General features: G+C 39.0%; 1 protein-coding gene across 2 annotated transcripts in view; it reads right to left on the bottom strand.

Moving 5' to 3' along the window:
• The window catches only part of LOC128687048 (uncharacterized), a 195,726-nt gene that overhangs the window by 106,882 nt on the left and 70,081 nt on the right, over window positions 1-18,763 (bottom strand). For both annotated transcript variants that reach the window (XM_070082543.1, XM_070082544.1), the window contains exons 40-46: window positions 12,180-12,301; window positions 11,145-11,380; window positions 9,923-10,130; window positions 6,812-6,886; window positions 4,447-4,553; window positions 3,984-4,224; window positions 2,083-2,310 (exon numbers count right to left, since the gene is read on the bottom strand). In XM_070082543.1, the coding sequence (XP_069938644.1) occupies window positions 2,083-2,310; window positions 3,984-4,224; window positions 4,447-4,553; window positions 6,812-6,886; window positions 9,923-10,130; window positions 11,145-11,380; window positions 12,180-12,301 (1,217 nt within the window). The remainder of the gene's footprint in view (window positions 1-2,082; window positions 2,311-3,983; window positions 4,225-4,446; window positions 4,554-6,811; window positions 6,887-9,922; window positions 10,131-11,144; window positions 11,381-12,179; window positions 12,302-18,763) is intronic.

Here is an 18,763-nt window from a genome sequence, read left to right as displayed (position 1 = left end):
ATCCGGTATTCGATGCATTTTAACGCAAAAATTTTGCCTCGGTATCCGATTGAAAACCCGGTATTCAATACGATTCATACGAGATGTGTCCATGTGTGGCCTGAACTGCCCCTTGTGTGCCAGTGTTTACAAGCCAGCCAGTGTGCGCGCATCTAAGGATACATTCGGTACATTCCATATTATGCTTGTTTCTGCAAAATAAGTCACCATGGTCCCCAAGAAAGCTTCTAGTGCCAACCCTGTGGTAAAAAGGGTGAGAATTAGTATGGAAATTAAGAAAGATTTTGAAGGGTTTGGGGCTAACCCTGAGAAGCCTATGCCAGTTGTGGAATCCATTGTGCCTACTTCAAAAATTAAGGAAATGTGTGCACAGTGGGTTGAATTGCAAACCTTTATGGATGAAAATCACCCTAACACAGCTATTGCAAGCCGTGCTGGTGACTATTACAATGACAATGTTGTGGCCCATTTTAGACAAATCGTAAAGGAATGGGAGGTACAGAACTCTATGGACAGATTTGTTGTGCGACAGAGGTCCAGTGACTCAAGCTGGTCCTAGTGGCATTAAAAGAAGAAGGGAAGTAACCCCGGAAAAGGACTTGTTACCTCAAGTCCTAATGGAAGGGGATTCCCCTTCTAAACACTAACACCATCCACACTCTTCCCTCCTCCCATCCCATCAATCATCACCAGATCTTCAATAAAGGTAAGTGTCATGTAACTGTGCATGTCTTCTTCAGTTTGTGTGTATTAAAATTAATATTTCATGTGGTAAAATTTTTTTTTCATATTTTTGGGTGTCTTGCACGGATTAATTTGATTTCCATTATTTCTTATTGGGAAAATTGATTCGCTTTTCGATATTTTCGGTATTCGATGAGCTCTCAGGAATGGATTAATATCGAATACCGGGGGTCCACTGTATACGTTTCCTTTGTCATTCATTCAACATTGGCACAATAAGCCTGAGTCGCCTAGACATGAGAGAATGGGTGTGCGCACTCACTGTGCACCATATGAAAAAAATTGGGGACGCCTGGGTGCCATATGCTCTTTTTTCCTATTAAAAAAAAAAAATTCTCAAAAAACTTGGGGTGCTACACGAGAGAACGTATATAGTATACGTTTGGACCGTTTAAGGGTTAAGGTCGAGCACTTCCACATGAAAACAATTATTTAAAACTAATGAAACCATATTAGCAAGAATGATGGTGAAAGTGTTTCTGGCATGCTTAACAATATTTGATTACAGTACATGTAAACTGTGTGGAGTTAATAAAAGCATTAGTCAGAGGGCAGAAGAGGGGTTCTTGAGGTGGTTTGGTCATTTAGAGAGAATGGATCAAAGTAGAATGACATGGAAAGCATATAAATCTAAAGGGGAAGGAAAGAGGGGTAGGGGTCGTCCTCGAAAGGGTTGGAAAGAGGGGGTAAAGGAGGTTTTGTGGGTGAGGGGCTTGGACTTCCAGCAAGCGTGCATGAGCGTGTTAGATAGGAGTGAATGGAGACGAATGATACTTGGGACCTGACGATCTGTTGGAGTGTGAGCAGGGTAATATTTAGTGAAGGGATTCAGGGAAACCGGTTATTTTCATATAGTCGGACTTGAGTCCTGGAAATGGGAAGTACAATGCCTGCACTTTAAAGGAGGGGTTTGGGATATTGGCAGTTTGGAGGGATATGTTGTGTATCTCTATACGTATATGCTTCTAAACTGTTATATTCTGAGCACCTCTGCAAAAGCAGTGATAATGTGTGAGTGTGGTGAAAGTGTTGAATGATGATGAAAGTATTTTCTTTTTGGGGATTTTCTTTCTTTTTTTGGGTCACCCTGCCTCGGTGGGAGACGACCGACTTGTTAAAAAAAAAAAAAAAAAAAAAACATGTAAACTACATTTTGTATACTGTACAAAGAAATAAAGTTTGTTTTACATGTCACCCTACTTCGGTGAGAGACAGCCAGTGTGTAAAAAACACAAAAAACATATTTTCAGTCTTGGACGACTCATAGGTTACATGGCAACACTGAATATCACTACAGCCTATATGATCTAATCAGTATACGTCAGTTTAATAGTTTACCTCAGTATTTAGATAGGTGTAATTAAGATTTCCTATGAGGTTTCTGGTAAAATACTCCTGACCCATGTCTTGGATAACTTGGTATAACATCTCAATCGGTGTAACTTGTGCACTCCTTTTGAAAATATTATTTGTTGCTTCTGTTTTATTTCTAACTCGAAGCCACTTCTTCATATTCTCAAGAGATGACAGTAAGCTTGTAAGCCTTTGAGAATCAGCCCCATAAATCTAGAATTATATAAAAAACACTTGGAAATTCATTATCAAGTTAAGGTACATAAAGATTCTTAACATATATATGTATATAAATAAATTCTGTATTATGATCTGTTTCAATTAACATTTTCAATGTTTTGACTGCAATTACTAATCATGCATTTTAAGGCTTTTAAATAAAAAAATATTTAGATATCACATATCTAACCTGGTTATACCTCCACTATGCTGCATGATTCTGGTGGTTTAGAACTTAGTTTTGATTACAATAATGTCCCACTATGCTAATTTCCTAACAGGCTGTGCTATTTCTGTACCAGGAAAGTTTTCCGCACCATATCTTAATAACAAAAAATACTATAATATGATCTTGAAAATGCAAATAAAATGATATAATACTCAGAGGATGAAGGAAATTAAAATTTCAGAGAAAAAAAATTGTGTTATAGCAATTTTGAGTTAAAATTCCAGAAACAAATTTCTTTGGATTGATGTTTTTGGTTATTAAATTTACAGTAAACAAGTGATCTGTGTTTGAAACTGCACTTGAGGAACACACTACATGTATGTGTATATACTTTATGTACATACTTTTTCTTCAATGAAAATGAAACAACACTTAGTATTTCATAGGCCTGGGTTAAAGACTTGGTTCTTTCTTTCTTTCAACACACCGGCCGTATCCCACCGAGGCGGGGTGGCCCAAAAAGAAAAATGAAAGTTTCTCCTTTTACATTTAGTAATATATACAGGAGAAGGGGTTACAAGCCCCTTGCTCCCAGCATTTTAGTCGCCTCTTACAACACGCTTGGCTTACGGAGGAAGAATTCTGTTCCATTTCCCCATGGAGGAAAGACTTCATTATGATTATAATAATAATAATAATTCAAAGCTTTTTGTAACATTTTGTCACCATATATACTTGGTGCAGCTTCACACACAAACAAGCAATCAAATTTAAAGTTATTTAACACACTTCAATACCATGAAAACCAACCAAATACAAAGTTTACAGTATACATATACCACACACATCTCATGAAAAATCACCACAGTCTAGGTTTCTGTTAACTAGTAGTGTGTGTGTAAACACTGAAAGCTGTGCTTTCACTTACAAGTTGCTTAGATCTCAGGAACCAGAAGAAATTGGAAGCCATTGCTTTATTATATTTTCAGAGTGCACAGTGAAGAATTAGACATGTGCAACATCTGGGTATCTTTATCTGTAGACATTCTGCCATCCAGTGCCTTTATCAATATAATACAAGGACATAATATGAAGTATGTAGAACTATATACAGAAGATGAGGTAATCAGTCCATCAGCCTTGGAGTTGGTGAAGAGCACCGTAGTCTTGAAGACTATGGTGCTCTTTACTATAGTCTTCACTGCAGTCACCACAGTCTTCACTGTAGTCTTGAAGACTACGGTGCTCTTTACCAGCCCAAGTCTGAGACTGATTACCTCATCTTTTGTATATAGTTCTGCATTCTTCACACTATGTCCTTGTGTTGTACTGATAAAGCCACTGGAAAAACATCTACAAATTAAAAATACCCGGATGTTGCTCATGTGTCTAATTCTTTTTTACTTTAGTGCAGTGTCAAACTGCCATAAGAGAAAGCTAATTGTGAGAACAATTAAATATAAAAATTATTGTAGCTTAAATTTAATTATCCACTTACACGATTGACATCCACTAATAAGTCATTCTTAATGGCATCTATAACCATTGTACTGAAGTTTAAAGTTGTTTCATAGTTGTCTATGAGGATATTCTCAAAAGGGATCATCACTGCCACTCTAGAGCCAAGGGTTCGAAGAGCTAATGATATACCAGGTAAGGATGCGATGGCATCTGAGAGTACATATGATATATTCTTGCTTGATTCCAAACCAAATAAGTCTCCAGCTACTGTCAAAATTCTGTAACAAAAATATAAGGACATATGTATACAGTACGTAGTATTAATGTATCACTAAGGTAGCTACATATAAAGAGGCTCATATAAATGCAACATAAGTTGCCTCAGTTCACTCTAAGTCACACTAGGTCACTACATATTACAAGTGAAACCCCAAGAGCCTTAAAGAGGAATGTGATTCTCATGCATTAAAGCATGTTACAAGACCAATTCAGTCACAAACCCTTGGAACTGGAGTCCAGCTGTAGAATTGGTAGCAGAAACTAGGCAGGTCGAGAGGTGCTGCACAGCTTCTTCATCTTGTAAGTAATGTGTTGCTAAATCCTTTACCTACAGAAGACAACAAAAGTTTGAATACAAATCTAATTTTCAGGCTGTCTATTCTATCAACTGTCTATGTCATTTTTCTTAAGAAATGTATTGGACAATTTATCATTACCTCAGGGGCTTACCATGTTACTTTGCTTAACATAAATTTTTTATCAACAATGTATGGCAAACCAACATAAATGTTTCTTTTAACAACAAATATTTTTTTGTTTTTTTCAACAAGTCGGCCGTCTCCCACCGAGGCAGGGTGACCCAAAAAAGAAAGAAAATCCCCAAAAAGAAAATACTTTCATCATCATTCAACACTTTCACCACACTCACACATTATCACTGTTTTTGCAGAGGTGCTCAGAATATAACAGTTTAGAAGCATATACGTATAAAGATACACAACATATCCCTCCAAACTGCCAATATCCCAAACCCCTCCTTTAAAGTGCAGGCATTGTACTTCCCATTTCCAGGACTCAAGTCCGACTATATGAAAATAACCGGTTTCCCTGAATCCCTTCACTAAATATTACCCTGCTCACACTCCAACAGATCGTCAGGTCCCAAGTATCATTCGTCTCCATTCACTCCTATCTAACACGCTCATGCACGCTTGCTGGAAGTCCAAGCCCCTCTCCCACAAAACCTCCTTTACCCCCTCTTTCCAACCCTTTCGAGGACAATCCCTACCCCTCCTTCCTTTCCCTATAGATTTATATGCTTTCCATGTCATTCTACTTTGATCCATTCTCTCTAAATGACCAAACCACCTCAAGAACCCCTCTTCTGCCCTCTGACTAATGCTTTTATTAACTCCACACCTTCTCCTAATTTCCACACTCCGAATTTTCTGCATAATATTTACACCACACATTGCCCTTAGACAGGACATCTCCACTGCCTCCAACCGTCTCCTCGCTGCTGCATTTACCACCCAAGCTTCACATCCATATAAGAGTGTTGGTACTACTATACTTTCATACATTCCCTTCTTTGCCTCCATAGATAACGTTTTTTGACTCCACATATACCTCAACGCACCACTCACCTTTTTTCCCTCATCAATTCTATGATTAACCTCATCCTTCATAAATCCATCCGCCGACATGTCAACTCCCAAGTATCTGAAAACATTCACTTCTTCCATACTCCTCCTCCCCAATTTGATATCCAATTTTTCTTTATCTAAATCATTTGATACCCTCATCACCTTACTCTTTTCTATGTTCACTTTCAACTTTCTACCTTTACACACATTCTCAAACTCATCCACTAACCTTTGCAGTTTTTCTTTAGAATCTCCCATAAGCACAGTATCATCAGCAAAAAGTAACTGTGTCAATTCCCATTTTGAATTTGATTCCCCATAATTTAATCCCACCCCTCTCCTGAACACCCTAGCATTTACTTCTTTTACAACCCCATCTATAAATATATTAAACAACCATGGTGACATTACACATCCCTGTCTAAGACCTACTTTTACCGGGAAGTAGTCTCCCTCTCTTCTACACACCCTAACCTGAGCCTCACTATCCTCATAAAAACTCTTAACAGCATTTAGTAACTTACCACCTATTCCATATACTTGCAACATCTGCCACATTGCTCCTCTATCCACTCTATCATATGCCTTTTCTAAATCCATAAATGCAATAAAAACTTCCCTACCTTTATCTAAATACTGTTCACATATATGCCTTAATGTAAACACTTGATCTACACATCCCCTACCCACTCTGAAACCTCCTTGCTCATCCGCAATCCTACATTCTGTCTTACCTCTAATTCTTTCAATTATAACCCTACCGTACACCTTTCCTGGTATACTCAGTAAACTTATTCCTCTATAATTTTTACAATCTCTTTTGTCCCTTTTCCCTTTATATACAACAAATATCCATACCAATTAATGGTTTCCTAAATTTATTAGTATATATACCAGTACACAATAATCTGTTTATATCATATCACAAACTTCATCATTTGAAATACCGTAGCTCTTGTATCTTACTTTTTATATACTGAAATGTTAAGCTTTGCATAACCAACATTTTTATTAGGAAATAAATTTAAAATTTATATTGGAAAAGTACTTTAATAAATAGCATTAGGTGTAACTGAAGTTAAGAGATTATTAAAAAAATCTACAAGATTCAGACAAATTACTTATAAATCAAATGTATACTCTCAAAATTAAGAAAGTATAAAAATTTTATATAAACAGTGGTGTGGTCATCAAATTAAGAGAGGTAGGAGAGTCATACCTGCTCACTGATGTTTGCACACTGCTCGAAGATAAACTCACAGCTGAAAGTTTGATTTGCTTCTTCATTTTTCATCTGGAAAAAAAATGAGCAGGTCTACGTTTAAAAAATATTTTTTTTTTTTTAATCTACAAATTACTGACTGAATGACCAAACAAACAACTATTTCTTTCTGCAGTATACAAAATGTAGTTTACATTTAATAAAAATATTGTTAAGCACAAAAGAAAGCCACTAGCAATATGGTGCATTTCAGGCGAGTTCATGCTGGGGATATTAAATTTAATGAAAACAAAAAAAGGCACATCATAAAGTGGATAGGGGAGCAATGTGGCAGATGTTGCAAGTATATGGAATAGGTGGTAAGTTACTAAATGCTGTAAAGAGATTTTATGAGGATAGTGAGGCTCAGGTTAGGGTGTGAAGAAGAGAGGGAGACTACTTCCCGGTAAAAGTAGGTCTTAGACAGGGATGTGTAATGTCACCATGGTTGTTTAATATATTTATAGATGGGGTTGTAAAGGAAGTAAATGCTAGGGTGTTCGGGAGAGGGGTGGGATTAAATTATGGGGAATCAAATACAAAATGGTAACTGACACAGTTGCTTTTTGCTGATGATACTGTGCTTATGGGAGATTCTAAAGAAAAATTGCAAAGGTTAGTAGACAAGTTTGGGAGTGTGTGTAAAGGTAGAAAGTTGAAAGTGAACATAGAAAAGAGTAAGGTGATGAGGGTATCAAATGAATTAGATAAAGAAAAATTGGATATCAAATTGGGGAGGAGGAGTATGGAAGAAGTGAATGTTTTCAGATACTTGGGAGTTGACGTGTCAGCGGATGGATTTATGAAGGATGAGGTTAATCAGAGAATTGATGAGGGAAAAAAGGTGAGTGGTGCATTGAGGTATATGTGGAGACAAAAAATGTTATCTATGGAGGCAAAGAAGGGTATGTATGGGTGTGAAGCTTGGATTGTGAATGCAGCAGCGAGGAGGCGGTTGGAGGCAGTGGAGATGTCCTGTCTAAGGGCAATACATAGTGTAAATATTATGCAGAAAATTCGGAGTGTGGAAATTAGGAGAATGTGTGGAGTTAATAAAAGTATTAGCCAGAGGGCTGAAGAGGGGTTGTTGAGGTGGTTTGGTCATTTAGAGAGAATGGGTCACAGTGGAATGACATGGAGAGCGTTTATATCTGTAGGGGAAGGAAGGCGGGGTAGGGGTTGTCCTCGAAAAGGTTGGAAGGGGTAAGGGAGGTTTTGTGGGTGAGGGGCTTGGACTTCCAGCAGGCGTGCGTGAGTGTATTCGATAGGAGTGAATGGAGACGAATGGTATTTGGGACCTGATGATCTGCTGAGTGTGAGCAGGGAAATATTTAGTGAAGGGATTCAGGGAAACCGATTGTTTTTATATAGCTGTACTTGAGTCCTGGAAATGGGAAGTACAATGCCTGCACTCTAAAGGAGGGGTTCGGGATATTGGCAGTTTGGAGGGATATGTTGTGTATCTTTATACGTATATGCTTCTAAACTCGTGTTCTGAGCACCTCTGCAAAAAGAGTGATTATGTGTGAGTGAGGTAAAAGTGTTGAATGATGATGAAAGTATTTTCTTTTTGGGGATTTTTTCTTTTTGGGCCACCCTGCCTCGGTGGGAGACGGCCGAATTGTTAAAAAAAAAAAAAAAAAAAAAATCTTAATACACTGGCTGTCTCCCATCAAGGTAGGGTGGCCTAAAAAAGAAAAACTTTCTCTATCATTCACACTGTCAATGTCTTGCCAGAAGCACACAGATACAACAGTTCAGATGTCACTCTAAAGGGCAAATATCCCAAACTTCCCATCTCCAGGACTTCAGTCCTGGAGATGGGAAGTGCAAGGGAAGGGACTCAGTTTCCCTGAATCCCTTCACAAAATATTACCCTGCCAACACTCCAACAGCTTGTCAAGTCGCAAAAACTGTACGTCTCCATTCATTCCTATCTAACGTGCTCACACATGCCTGCTATACGTCCAAACCCCTTGCATAAAAAACTCCTTTACCCCCTCCCTCCATCCTTTCCTAGGATGACCCCTACCTCACATTCCCTCCACTAGAGATTTAAACACTAAATCTATGCAGCATCTAGGAAGTATACTAGCTTGCATTAGTTTCCCCTAGTTATAATTACTATTATTACTATATTCAATGGAAAGTATTACACCTAGTAAATGGGAGCCATTCAAATTCATTGGCATAAGAGATCACTTTTGTAATATTAAGGGAGGGAGGGGGTAAAAAAGGGTTTGTGTGCAAGGGGCTTGAACATGCAGCAGGCATGTGTGAGCTTGTTAGACAGGAGTGAATGGAGATGAATGGTTTTTGGGACCTGATGAGCTACTGGAGTGTGAGCAGGGTAATATTTTGTGAAGGGATTCAGGGAAACCAGTTAGCCAAACTTGAGTCCTGGAGGTGGGAAGTACATTCCCTGCACTTTCAAGGAGGGGTCTGGGATATTGGCTGTTTGGAGTGACATCTAAACTGTCATATCTGGGCACCTTTGCAAAGACAGTGCTTATGTGTGAAAGAAGGCAAAAGTGTTTCTTTTTTGAGTCGCCCTGTCTTGGTGGGAGACAGCTGATGTGTTGATAAAAATGCAAACCACATTCTGTATACTGCAAAAAGAAATAGTTTGTATGTTTTGTATGAGTGAATGTTATGTAGACTGAATAAGTTTTAACTTTTGAAGAGTTGGGGCATGTGTTGTCTAGCACTAGATTGGGTGATCATTCATACCACCACTTTTTGTTGAGTTATTATTGGCTGAAGGTGATTTGATGTAGTAGGTCTCCAGGCACAAACTATACGTGAGATCAGGATAGATTAGAAAGTAGTACAGAGTAAGTAGTGTTGTGCGAAGTACGTACAGTCATGTATCTTAGTGAGGATGCTTACTGTTTTGAAGACATTCCTGGTTATATTTCTGTTAAAGAGAATTTAAATCATAAAATAAAGAGGCAAAGTTGAAAGCTCAGACACAATGGTTGAAACCTTCAAATATCTGAACCTAAAAATACAACATTTAAGCCAAAATAAAGATTTTGAAGAAAAAAAAAATATACAAACTTCACTCACTTGTTTAATATCATCTTCCCAATCAAAGTCCTGTAAAAGTCTCACGAGTACATCTGTGAGGTCGGTTTGGGAGACTTCACAGGTAAGGTTAACATAGTTGTCCCACTGTTGCAAATGCTTGTAGAGTAAAGCGAGCCATTTTGCTACAGGTTGCAGGGAAACCATCATCTCCTCACTTGGTGAGATATAAGAGCAAAGTGGTATTTTCCTGCAAATTGCAAAGTGAATGTTACATAATCTGATTAGTTATTCTCTTAAGTACTGTCTTTTACAAGGTAGAAAAGATAATAAAAATTTATGAACTGCTCCATTAATACAGAACATTTATTACTTCTTATGTAATATTACTTATTTGTTTTCTTAACAAATATACTGTATCAATAATCTCAATTGTTGCCAGTTTTCACTGTTGCCAATTTTCATGTGTATTTGGTACAGTGATATTATTATTCAAGAAAGCATTTATACCATAATAATTTGTTTTGATAGAAATTGGCTATAATTGCAGTACATATACAATAGTGTACAAATAATCATAATAGATGTACTGTCATGTAATTTACACTATGGACATTATTACTAATAATATATAAATCATACAATACCAAAATAAAAATTTAAATTATTTTTTTTAATCAGCATGTCTTTCTTTTAATTTATTTTCTATAATTCAATTAAAAAAAAGGGGGGAAGGGGGGTTTGGGATATTTGCTGTTTAAAGGGAAATCTAAACTGTCGCATCTGTACACCTCTGGTAAGGCAGTGATAGTGTGAATAACTGTGAAAGTTTCTCTCTTTTGGGTCACCCTGCCTTGGTGGTAGAAGATCAGCATGTTAAAAATTAAAAATTCAATTTTTTACTTTATAACTGCTATAATTATACAGTGGACCCCCGCATAACGATTACCTTTGAATGCGACCAATTATGTAAGTGTATTTAAGTAAGTGCGTTTGTACGTGTATGTTTGAGGGTCTGAAATGGACTAATCTACTTCACAATATTTCTTATGGGAACAAATTCGGTCAGTACTGGCACCTGAACATACTTCTGGAGTGAAAAAATATCGTTAACCGGGGGTCCACTGTATTGTAATTTTTAGGAGGTTGCCCCAAATTATACTATGTGTAGAGGTTCTTTCAGTATAACCAATATACTATTTCTTGAATGTTAAATAATTATCCTAATACTGAACAGGTTCAATACAAATAATTTTCTACTCACGCAACATGAAGAACTTCCTCTACATTTTGCACCAAATTTGAAGTAACAGTCGTCAGAAAATTGTCTCCAGTTACAGCTATTTCTGATGTCTTGTTTGGTGGCATTACTGATTTTGTTAGGTTAAGAATGGAAGTCCTTAACTCTGAGAGCAGGAGCAGATATGTTGATTTATTTGTAGAATTCTCAGCAACAAAAAAATCATATTCCATTTCATCCAAGAGGGAAGACCTATTCAGCTGTATAAAAATGGAAATTGAGAATTAATAATTATCTTGCTTTAAAACATTATTTATTATTAATCAATATATAATTTGTTTGCCCACAGTGCTGTGCATACAATGAGCTTTCAACTTACTGTGGCATTTATATATAATTTTTTTTTTTTTTTTTTTTTTTTCAACAAGTCGGCCGTCTCCCACCGAGGCAGGGTGACCCAAAAAAAGAAAGAAAATCCCCAAAAAGAAAATACTTTCATCATCATTCAACACTTTCACCACACTCACACATTATCACTGCTTTTGCAGAGGTGCTCAGAATACAACAGTTTAGAAGCATATACGTATAAAGATACACAACATATCCCTCCAAACTGCCAATATCCCAAACCCCTCCTTTAAAGTGCAGGCATTGTACTTCCCATTTCCAGGACTCAAGTCCGACTATATGAAAATAAAAAAAAAAAACTAATTATTATTAAAATTCACAACTATTTCTGGACATATATATATTATGCATACAGTATTGTATGTATCTTCTCTATGTATTGTGATGAGGACATGTTAAATTATAATTATTTTTATTATATTTAAAAAAAACACTATATTCATGTGGGTCATACAGCATAGTGTTGGAAGGTCTACATTAGTTAGGGGTTAGAGTGTAGGTTCATACAGGTGCAAAATAGGAAACATGGTTGTGCAATAACTTAGTTTCAATCATCATAAGTTTATAATGAGTGTGAGACTTTCAGAGAGAAGGGCAGCTAGAGTGAGTACAGGTTTAAAGTCTTAAAAACTTATACTAGCACTGACTCACCTGCAACTGAAGACTCATGTTTGCTTCAGTCCTATGAATGTCTTCAACAATATGGGAGTAGTTCTTCAGTAGTTCCTTAAACAGTTGAGGGTCTAAAAGTCTCTCATACAGGCTGGAAACTCCTGGCAGAGGCAAAAGTTTTCTTAAATATATATATTTTTGGTATGTTATATTATACATCAATTATTTACATCAAGAACAGCCATAATTAATGGGCTCATATGGCATTACATAAATACCCCTTAGAAGAGCTACCAAGTAATAAATTTCATCAGTGGTTCAGGTTACCTACTGACAAGGTTCATAATGTCACACTTAGCACTGCAATATACCTGTGACTGGTTCTGATAGCTTTTCTACCTACACATCCCAGCCAGGGGCAAGACTTTTTTGTTGATTGCCTGTTCAACCAGATTATTGCTATTGGTAGGTCACTGGCACACCTTCATCACAGACTAAATGCTCTGACACTTGGCAGAGATAGTCAAAGTCTCCTCTTCAAAACTTCTACACTTATTCTGATAGTAAAAGGTTGAAGTCTTAGTAGCCACTGAAACTAATAACTTGAGTAACTTTAAAAATAAATTGAAAAAATGTACAAGTGATCTGAATAAGAACCTGACTAGCATGAGCTATACTTGCCATCTCCCACCACATTACCAGTAGGGTAACCAAGAAAAGAAAATGCATTCACCATCGTTCATTCCATAGCTCTCTTTTCAGAAGCGTGCAGATATATCACAATTCAAGTGATCCTTTGAACTGCAACATCCCCAAACTCTCCTATTCTTTCTCTTTTTTTTAACAAACTGGCCATCTCCCATCAAGGTAGGGGAATGACATTTCTGAAGACTTCATTCAGTCCACTCATTCACAGAGTATTATGCATGATAAAGCACTATAGCATAACAAAACTGAAAGTTCTTACTCAAGGTGTCCCATAGCTCGATTGGAAGCGCAATCAGCTCAAACACTGAGGTCCATTGTACGATTCCTGGTAAGCATGGAAACATTTTGGTGAATAGACACACCTGCTGTCCCTGTTCACCTAGCAGTAAATAGGTACATGGGTATTGACTGACTGGTGTGGGATGCATCCTAGGGACAAAACCTAATTTGCCCATAATGCTCTGCATAACCAGGGGCTTTATCTATAGTATGTCACTGATGTCAGTTAGGTCTGTATAAGTTGTATTATGTATTTGTAGAAATGAAGATTATTACTATTATTATTTTTATTATTATCATTATTATGCATATAGACAGTGGGTCTGGAAAGTGTGAAAATTATGACCATAAAAATAAAAAAAAATAAAAGAAGTAAATGCTAGGGTGTTCGGGAGAGGGGTGGGATTAAATTATGGGGAATTAACCCCTTGACTGTCGCAACCCCCAATCCTGAGGTGTCTCCTGGTGTCGCAAAATTTAAAAAAAAAAAAAAAAAAAAAAATTATTTTTTCTCATGAAATGATAGATAATCTTTTCCCGATTGTAATGACACCAAAAAATCAAAATTTGATGAAAAACTGACGGAATTACTCTCTCGCGAAGTTAGCGACCTTGGCGATACTTACAAATCGGCGATTTCGCCCACTTTGAGCCCTATTTTCGGCTAATTCCATTGTTTCAGTCGATCAAACTCATAGCTATTTCTTTAGAACTCTGGTTTTTCTATCGATTGAGTACAAGAAACTGCCCATTTACCAATTTCAACTACCCAATAACGTGGTCAGAAGTTTGCAATTTGGCCAATTTCACGAAAATTAAAAAATATGACAATTTCAAAATAAGGTCCAGAATGAACAATGCAGACATTCCTGGCTCTAAAATAACATTTTCTTTGTTCATCAGTCATGTCTCCAGGCCCCTCTGATATTACTCTTGCTTTCTATTTTGAATTTTTATTCAAACAAAAAACAGAAGATTTACTATTACGCAGACTACTCCAATACTGTAATAACTGTATAAATAACATCAACCCATTCATGACTGCATATTAGAATGGCTAGTTGGGCATTTATTGGACAATGATGTCATTTGTTTACTTTTGAACATAGGCAAAAATCAAACATTTCCCCTACTTTGAGCTCCATTTCCAGGTTCTTTTTATAGTAAAATCTATCAAAATCATCTCTTTTTCTATAATATGTTTTCCATTCTATCAAGGGAGACCAAGAAAACAAAAATACAGCCATAAATACTATACGAAAATAGACCACAAAGTCGGCATTTTAATTAAAAAAAACGGTAGGTTTTTTTTTTTCTCATTATGCACTGCGTGCTCCAGGATTTTTTTTATGTGGTGCACACTGACCACACAGACCCATTCACTCACATGTGGGCCTACCAGCTTTCTCCTTCTTGATTTGAAGCCGCTAGAATTTATGAGTATATATACGTCAAACACAGTACCTCGTAAGACGTATATATACGGCCGCGACAGTCAAAGGGTTAAATGCAAAATGGGAAGTGACACAGTTACTTTTTGCTTATGATACTGTGCTTATGGGAGATTCTAAAGAAAAATCGCAAAGGTTAGTGGACGAATTTGGGAGTGTGTAAAGGTAGAAAGTTGAAACTGAACATAGAAAAGAGTAAGGTGATGAGGGTATCAAATGATTTAGATAAAGAAAAATTGGATATCAAATTGGGGAGGAGGAGTATGGAAGAATCTAGGTAGTAGGTTGGTAGACAGCAACCGCCCAGGGAGGTACTACCGTCCTGCCAAGTGAGTGTAAAACTGAAGCCTGTAATTGTTTTACACGATGGTAGGATTGCTGGTGTCTTTTTTTTTCTGTCTCATACACATGCAAGATTTCAGGTATGTCTTGCTACTTCTACTTACACTTAGGTCACACTACACATACATGTACAAGCATATATATACACACACCCCTTTGGGTTTTCTTCTATTTTCTTTCTAATTCTTGTTCTTGTTTATTTCCTCTTACCTCCATGGGGAAGTGGAACAGAGTTCTTCCTCCGTAAGCCATGCGTGTTGTAAGAGGCGACTAAAATGCCGGGAGCAAGGGGCTAGTAACCCCTTCTCCTGTATATATTACTAAATGTAAAAGGAGAAACTTTCGTTTTTCCTTTTGGGCCACCCCGCCTCGGTAGGATACGGCCGGTGTGTTGAAAGAAAGAGTATGGAAGAAGTGAATGTTTTCAGATATTTGGGAGTTGACGTGTCAGTGGATGGATTTATGAAGGATGAGGTTAATCATAGAATTGATGAAGGACAAAAGGTGAGTGGTGCACTGAGGTATATGTGGAGGCAAAAAATGTTATCTATGGAGGCAAAGAAGGGAATGTATGAAAGTATAGTACAGTGGACCCCCGCATACTATTGGCATCACATAACGTTAAATCCGCATAGCGATACATTTTATCGCTAAAATTTTGCCTCGCATAGCGCTAAAAAACTCGCTCAACGCTACTCGTCTGAGACGCGTCTATGTGAGGCCTGAGCCAGCCTCACATGTTCCGCCGGTGGCATTGTTTACAAGCCAGCCTCCGCGGTAACATCCAAGCATACAATCGGAACATTTCGTATTATTACAGCATTTTTGGTGATTTTATCTGCAAAATAAGTGACCATGGGCCCCAAGAAAGCTTCTAGTGCCAACCCTGTGGTAAAAAGGGTGAGAAATATTATCGAAATACTGTGGTACCATGGTCAACTGCTGATGCTGCTGCTGCTGTAGCACTGTCAGCTGCTGTACCACCATCAGCTGCTGCTGCTGCTGTACCACCATCAGCTGCTGCTGCTGCTGTACCACCGTCAGCTGCTGCTGCTGCTGTAGTACCATCTGCTGCTGCTGTAGCACTGTCAGCTGCTGGAAATATAAACACATATGCAGTATAATGTGATCCTTTATTGACTACGTTTCGCCCACACAGTGGGCTTTTACAAGACACAAACAGATCTGTTTGTGACTTGAAAAAGCCCACTGTGTTTGTGACTTGAAAAAGCCCACTGTGTGGGTGAAACGTAGTCAATAAAGGATCACATTATACTGCATATGTGTTTATATTTCCATTGTGTCAGTATTTCATACCATTTATTTCCAATGTCAGCTGCTGCTGTAGCACTGTCAGCTGCTGTTGCTGCTGTAGCACCGTCAGCTGCTGCTGCACCACCGTCAGCTGCTGCTGCTGTAGTACCGTCTGCTGCTGCTGTAGCACCGTCTGCTGCTGCTGTAGCACAGTCTGCTGCTGCTGTAGCACTGTCAGCTGCTGCTGTAGCACTGTCAGCTGCTGCTGTAGCACTGTCAGCTGCTGCTGCACTGTCAGCTGCTGCTGCTGCTGCACTGTCAGCTGCTGCTGCTGCTGCTGTAGCACTGTCAGCTGCTGCTGCTGCTGTAGCACCATCAGCTGCTGCTGCTGCTTTACCACCGTCAGCTGCTGCTGCTGCTGTAGTACCATCTGCTGCTGCTGTAGCACCATCTGCTGCTGCTGTAGCACCGTTTGCTGCTGCTGTAGCACTGTCTGCTGCTGCTGGTGTACCACCATCAGCTGCTGCTGCTGCTGTACCACCGTCAGCTGCTGCTGCTGCTGTAGTACCATCTGCTGCTGCTGTAGCACCGTCTGCTGCTGCTGTAGCACTGTCAGCTGCTGCTGTAGCACTGTCAGATGCTGCTACTGTAGCACTGTCAGCTGCTGCTGCTGTAGCACCGTTGTTGGTGTGGCTTATTGAGAATACCAAGAAACAATTAACCCCAGAGGGTTAGCCACCCAGGATAACCCAAAAAAGTCAGTGTCATCGAAGACTGTCTAACTTATTTCCATTGGGGTCCTTAATCTTGTCTCCCAGGATGCAACCCACACCAGTCGACTAACACCCAGGTGAACAGGGAAAAATGCCTGGAACTAGTGCTCATATTGGTGAATTTAAAGCCAGCAAAGGTTGGTTTGAGAGATTTAAGAATCGTAGTGGCATACACAGTGTGATAAGGCCTGTTCTGGAAGAAAATGTCAAACAGGACCTACAGTACTCAGGAGGAAAAGGCACTCCCAGGACACAGTGTCTCATCAGTCATTGCTGCATCTTCAATAAAGGTGTCATTTATTCTTCATTTAGTAGAGTAGTACATGCACAATATATACTGTGCATGTACTACTCTACTATTGTGCATGTATCCTTCTCTTTGTGTGTAGGAAAATGTATATTTCACGTGGTAAAAATTTTTTTTCATACTTTTGGGTGTCTTGCACGGATTAATTTGATTTCCATTATTTCTCATGGGGAAAATTCATTCGCATAACGATAATTTCGCATAACAATGAGCTCTCAGGAACAGATTAATATCATTATGTGGGGGTCCACTGTAGTACCAACACTCTTATATGGGTGTGAAGCTTGGGTTGTAAATGCTGCAGCGAGGAGGCGGTTGGAGGCAGTGGAGATGTCCTGTCTAAGGGCAATGTGTGGTGTAAATATTAGGCAGAAAATTCGGAGTGTGGAAATTAGGAGGTGTGGAGTTAATAAAAGTATTAGTCAGAGGGCTGAAGAGGGTTTGTTGAGGTGCTTTGGTCATTTAGAGATAATGGATCAAAGTAGAATGACATGGAGAGCATATAAATCTACAGGGGAAGGAAGGCTGGGAGCACTTGAGGTTCCTGAACCTGTATTCCCTGGAACGCAGGCGGGAGAGATACATGATTATATATACCTGGAAAATCCTAGAGGGACTAGTACCGAACTTGCACACGAAAATCACTCACTACGAAAGCAAAAGACTTGGCAGACGATGCAACATCCCCCCAATGAAAAGCAGGGGTGTCACTAGCACGTTAAGAGACCATACAATAAGTGTCAGGGGCCCGAGACTGTTCAACTGCCTCTCAGCATACATAAGGGGGATTACCAACAGATCCCTGGCAGTCTTCAAGCTGGCACTGGACAAGCACCTAAAGTCAGTTCCTGACCAGCCGGGCTGTGGCTCATACGTTGGTTTGCGTGCAGCCAGCAGCAACAGCCTGGTTGATCAGGCTCTGATCCACCAGGAGGCCTGGTCACAGACCGGGCCGCAGGGGCGTTGACCCCCGGAACTCTCTCCAGGTAAACTCCAGGGGTTGTCCTCGAAAAGATTGGAGGGAGGGGGTAAAGGAGATGTTGTGGGCGAGGGGTTTGGACTTCCAGCAAGCGTGCGTGAGCATGTTAGATAGGAGTGAATGGAGACAAATGGTATTTGGGACTTGATGACCTGTTGGAGTGTGAGCAGGGTAATATTTAGTGAAGAGATTCAGGGAAACCGGTTATTTTATATAACCGGACTTGAGTCCTGGAAATGGGAAGTACAATGCCTGCACTCTAAAGGAGGGGTTTGGGATATTGGCAGTTTGGAGAGATATATTGTGTATTCTTATACGTATATACTTCTAAACTGTTGTATTCTGGGCACCTCTGCAAAAACAGTGATTATTACCTGGAGTTTACCTGGAGAGAGTTCCGGGGGTCAACGCCCCCGCAGCCCGGTCTGTGACCAGGCCTCCTGGTGGATCAGAGCCTGATCAACCAGGCTGTTGCTGCTGGCTGCACGCAAACCAACGTACGAGCCACAGCCCGGCTGATCCGGAACTGA

Source organism: Cherax quadricarinatus, chromosome 7 (assembly GCF_038502225.1).
Source record: "Cherax quadricarinatus isolate ZL_2023a chromosome 7, ASM3850222v1, whole genome shotgun sequence".
Taxonomy (NCBI): domain Eukaryota; kingdom Metazoa; phylum Arthropoda; class Malacostraca; order Decapoda; family Parastacidae; genus Cherax; species Cherax quadricarinatus.
Note: the sequence above shows the minus strand (reverse complement) of the source record. Positions and strands in the feature narration are given on the sequence as shown.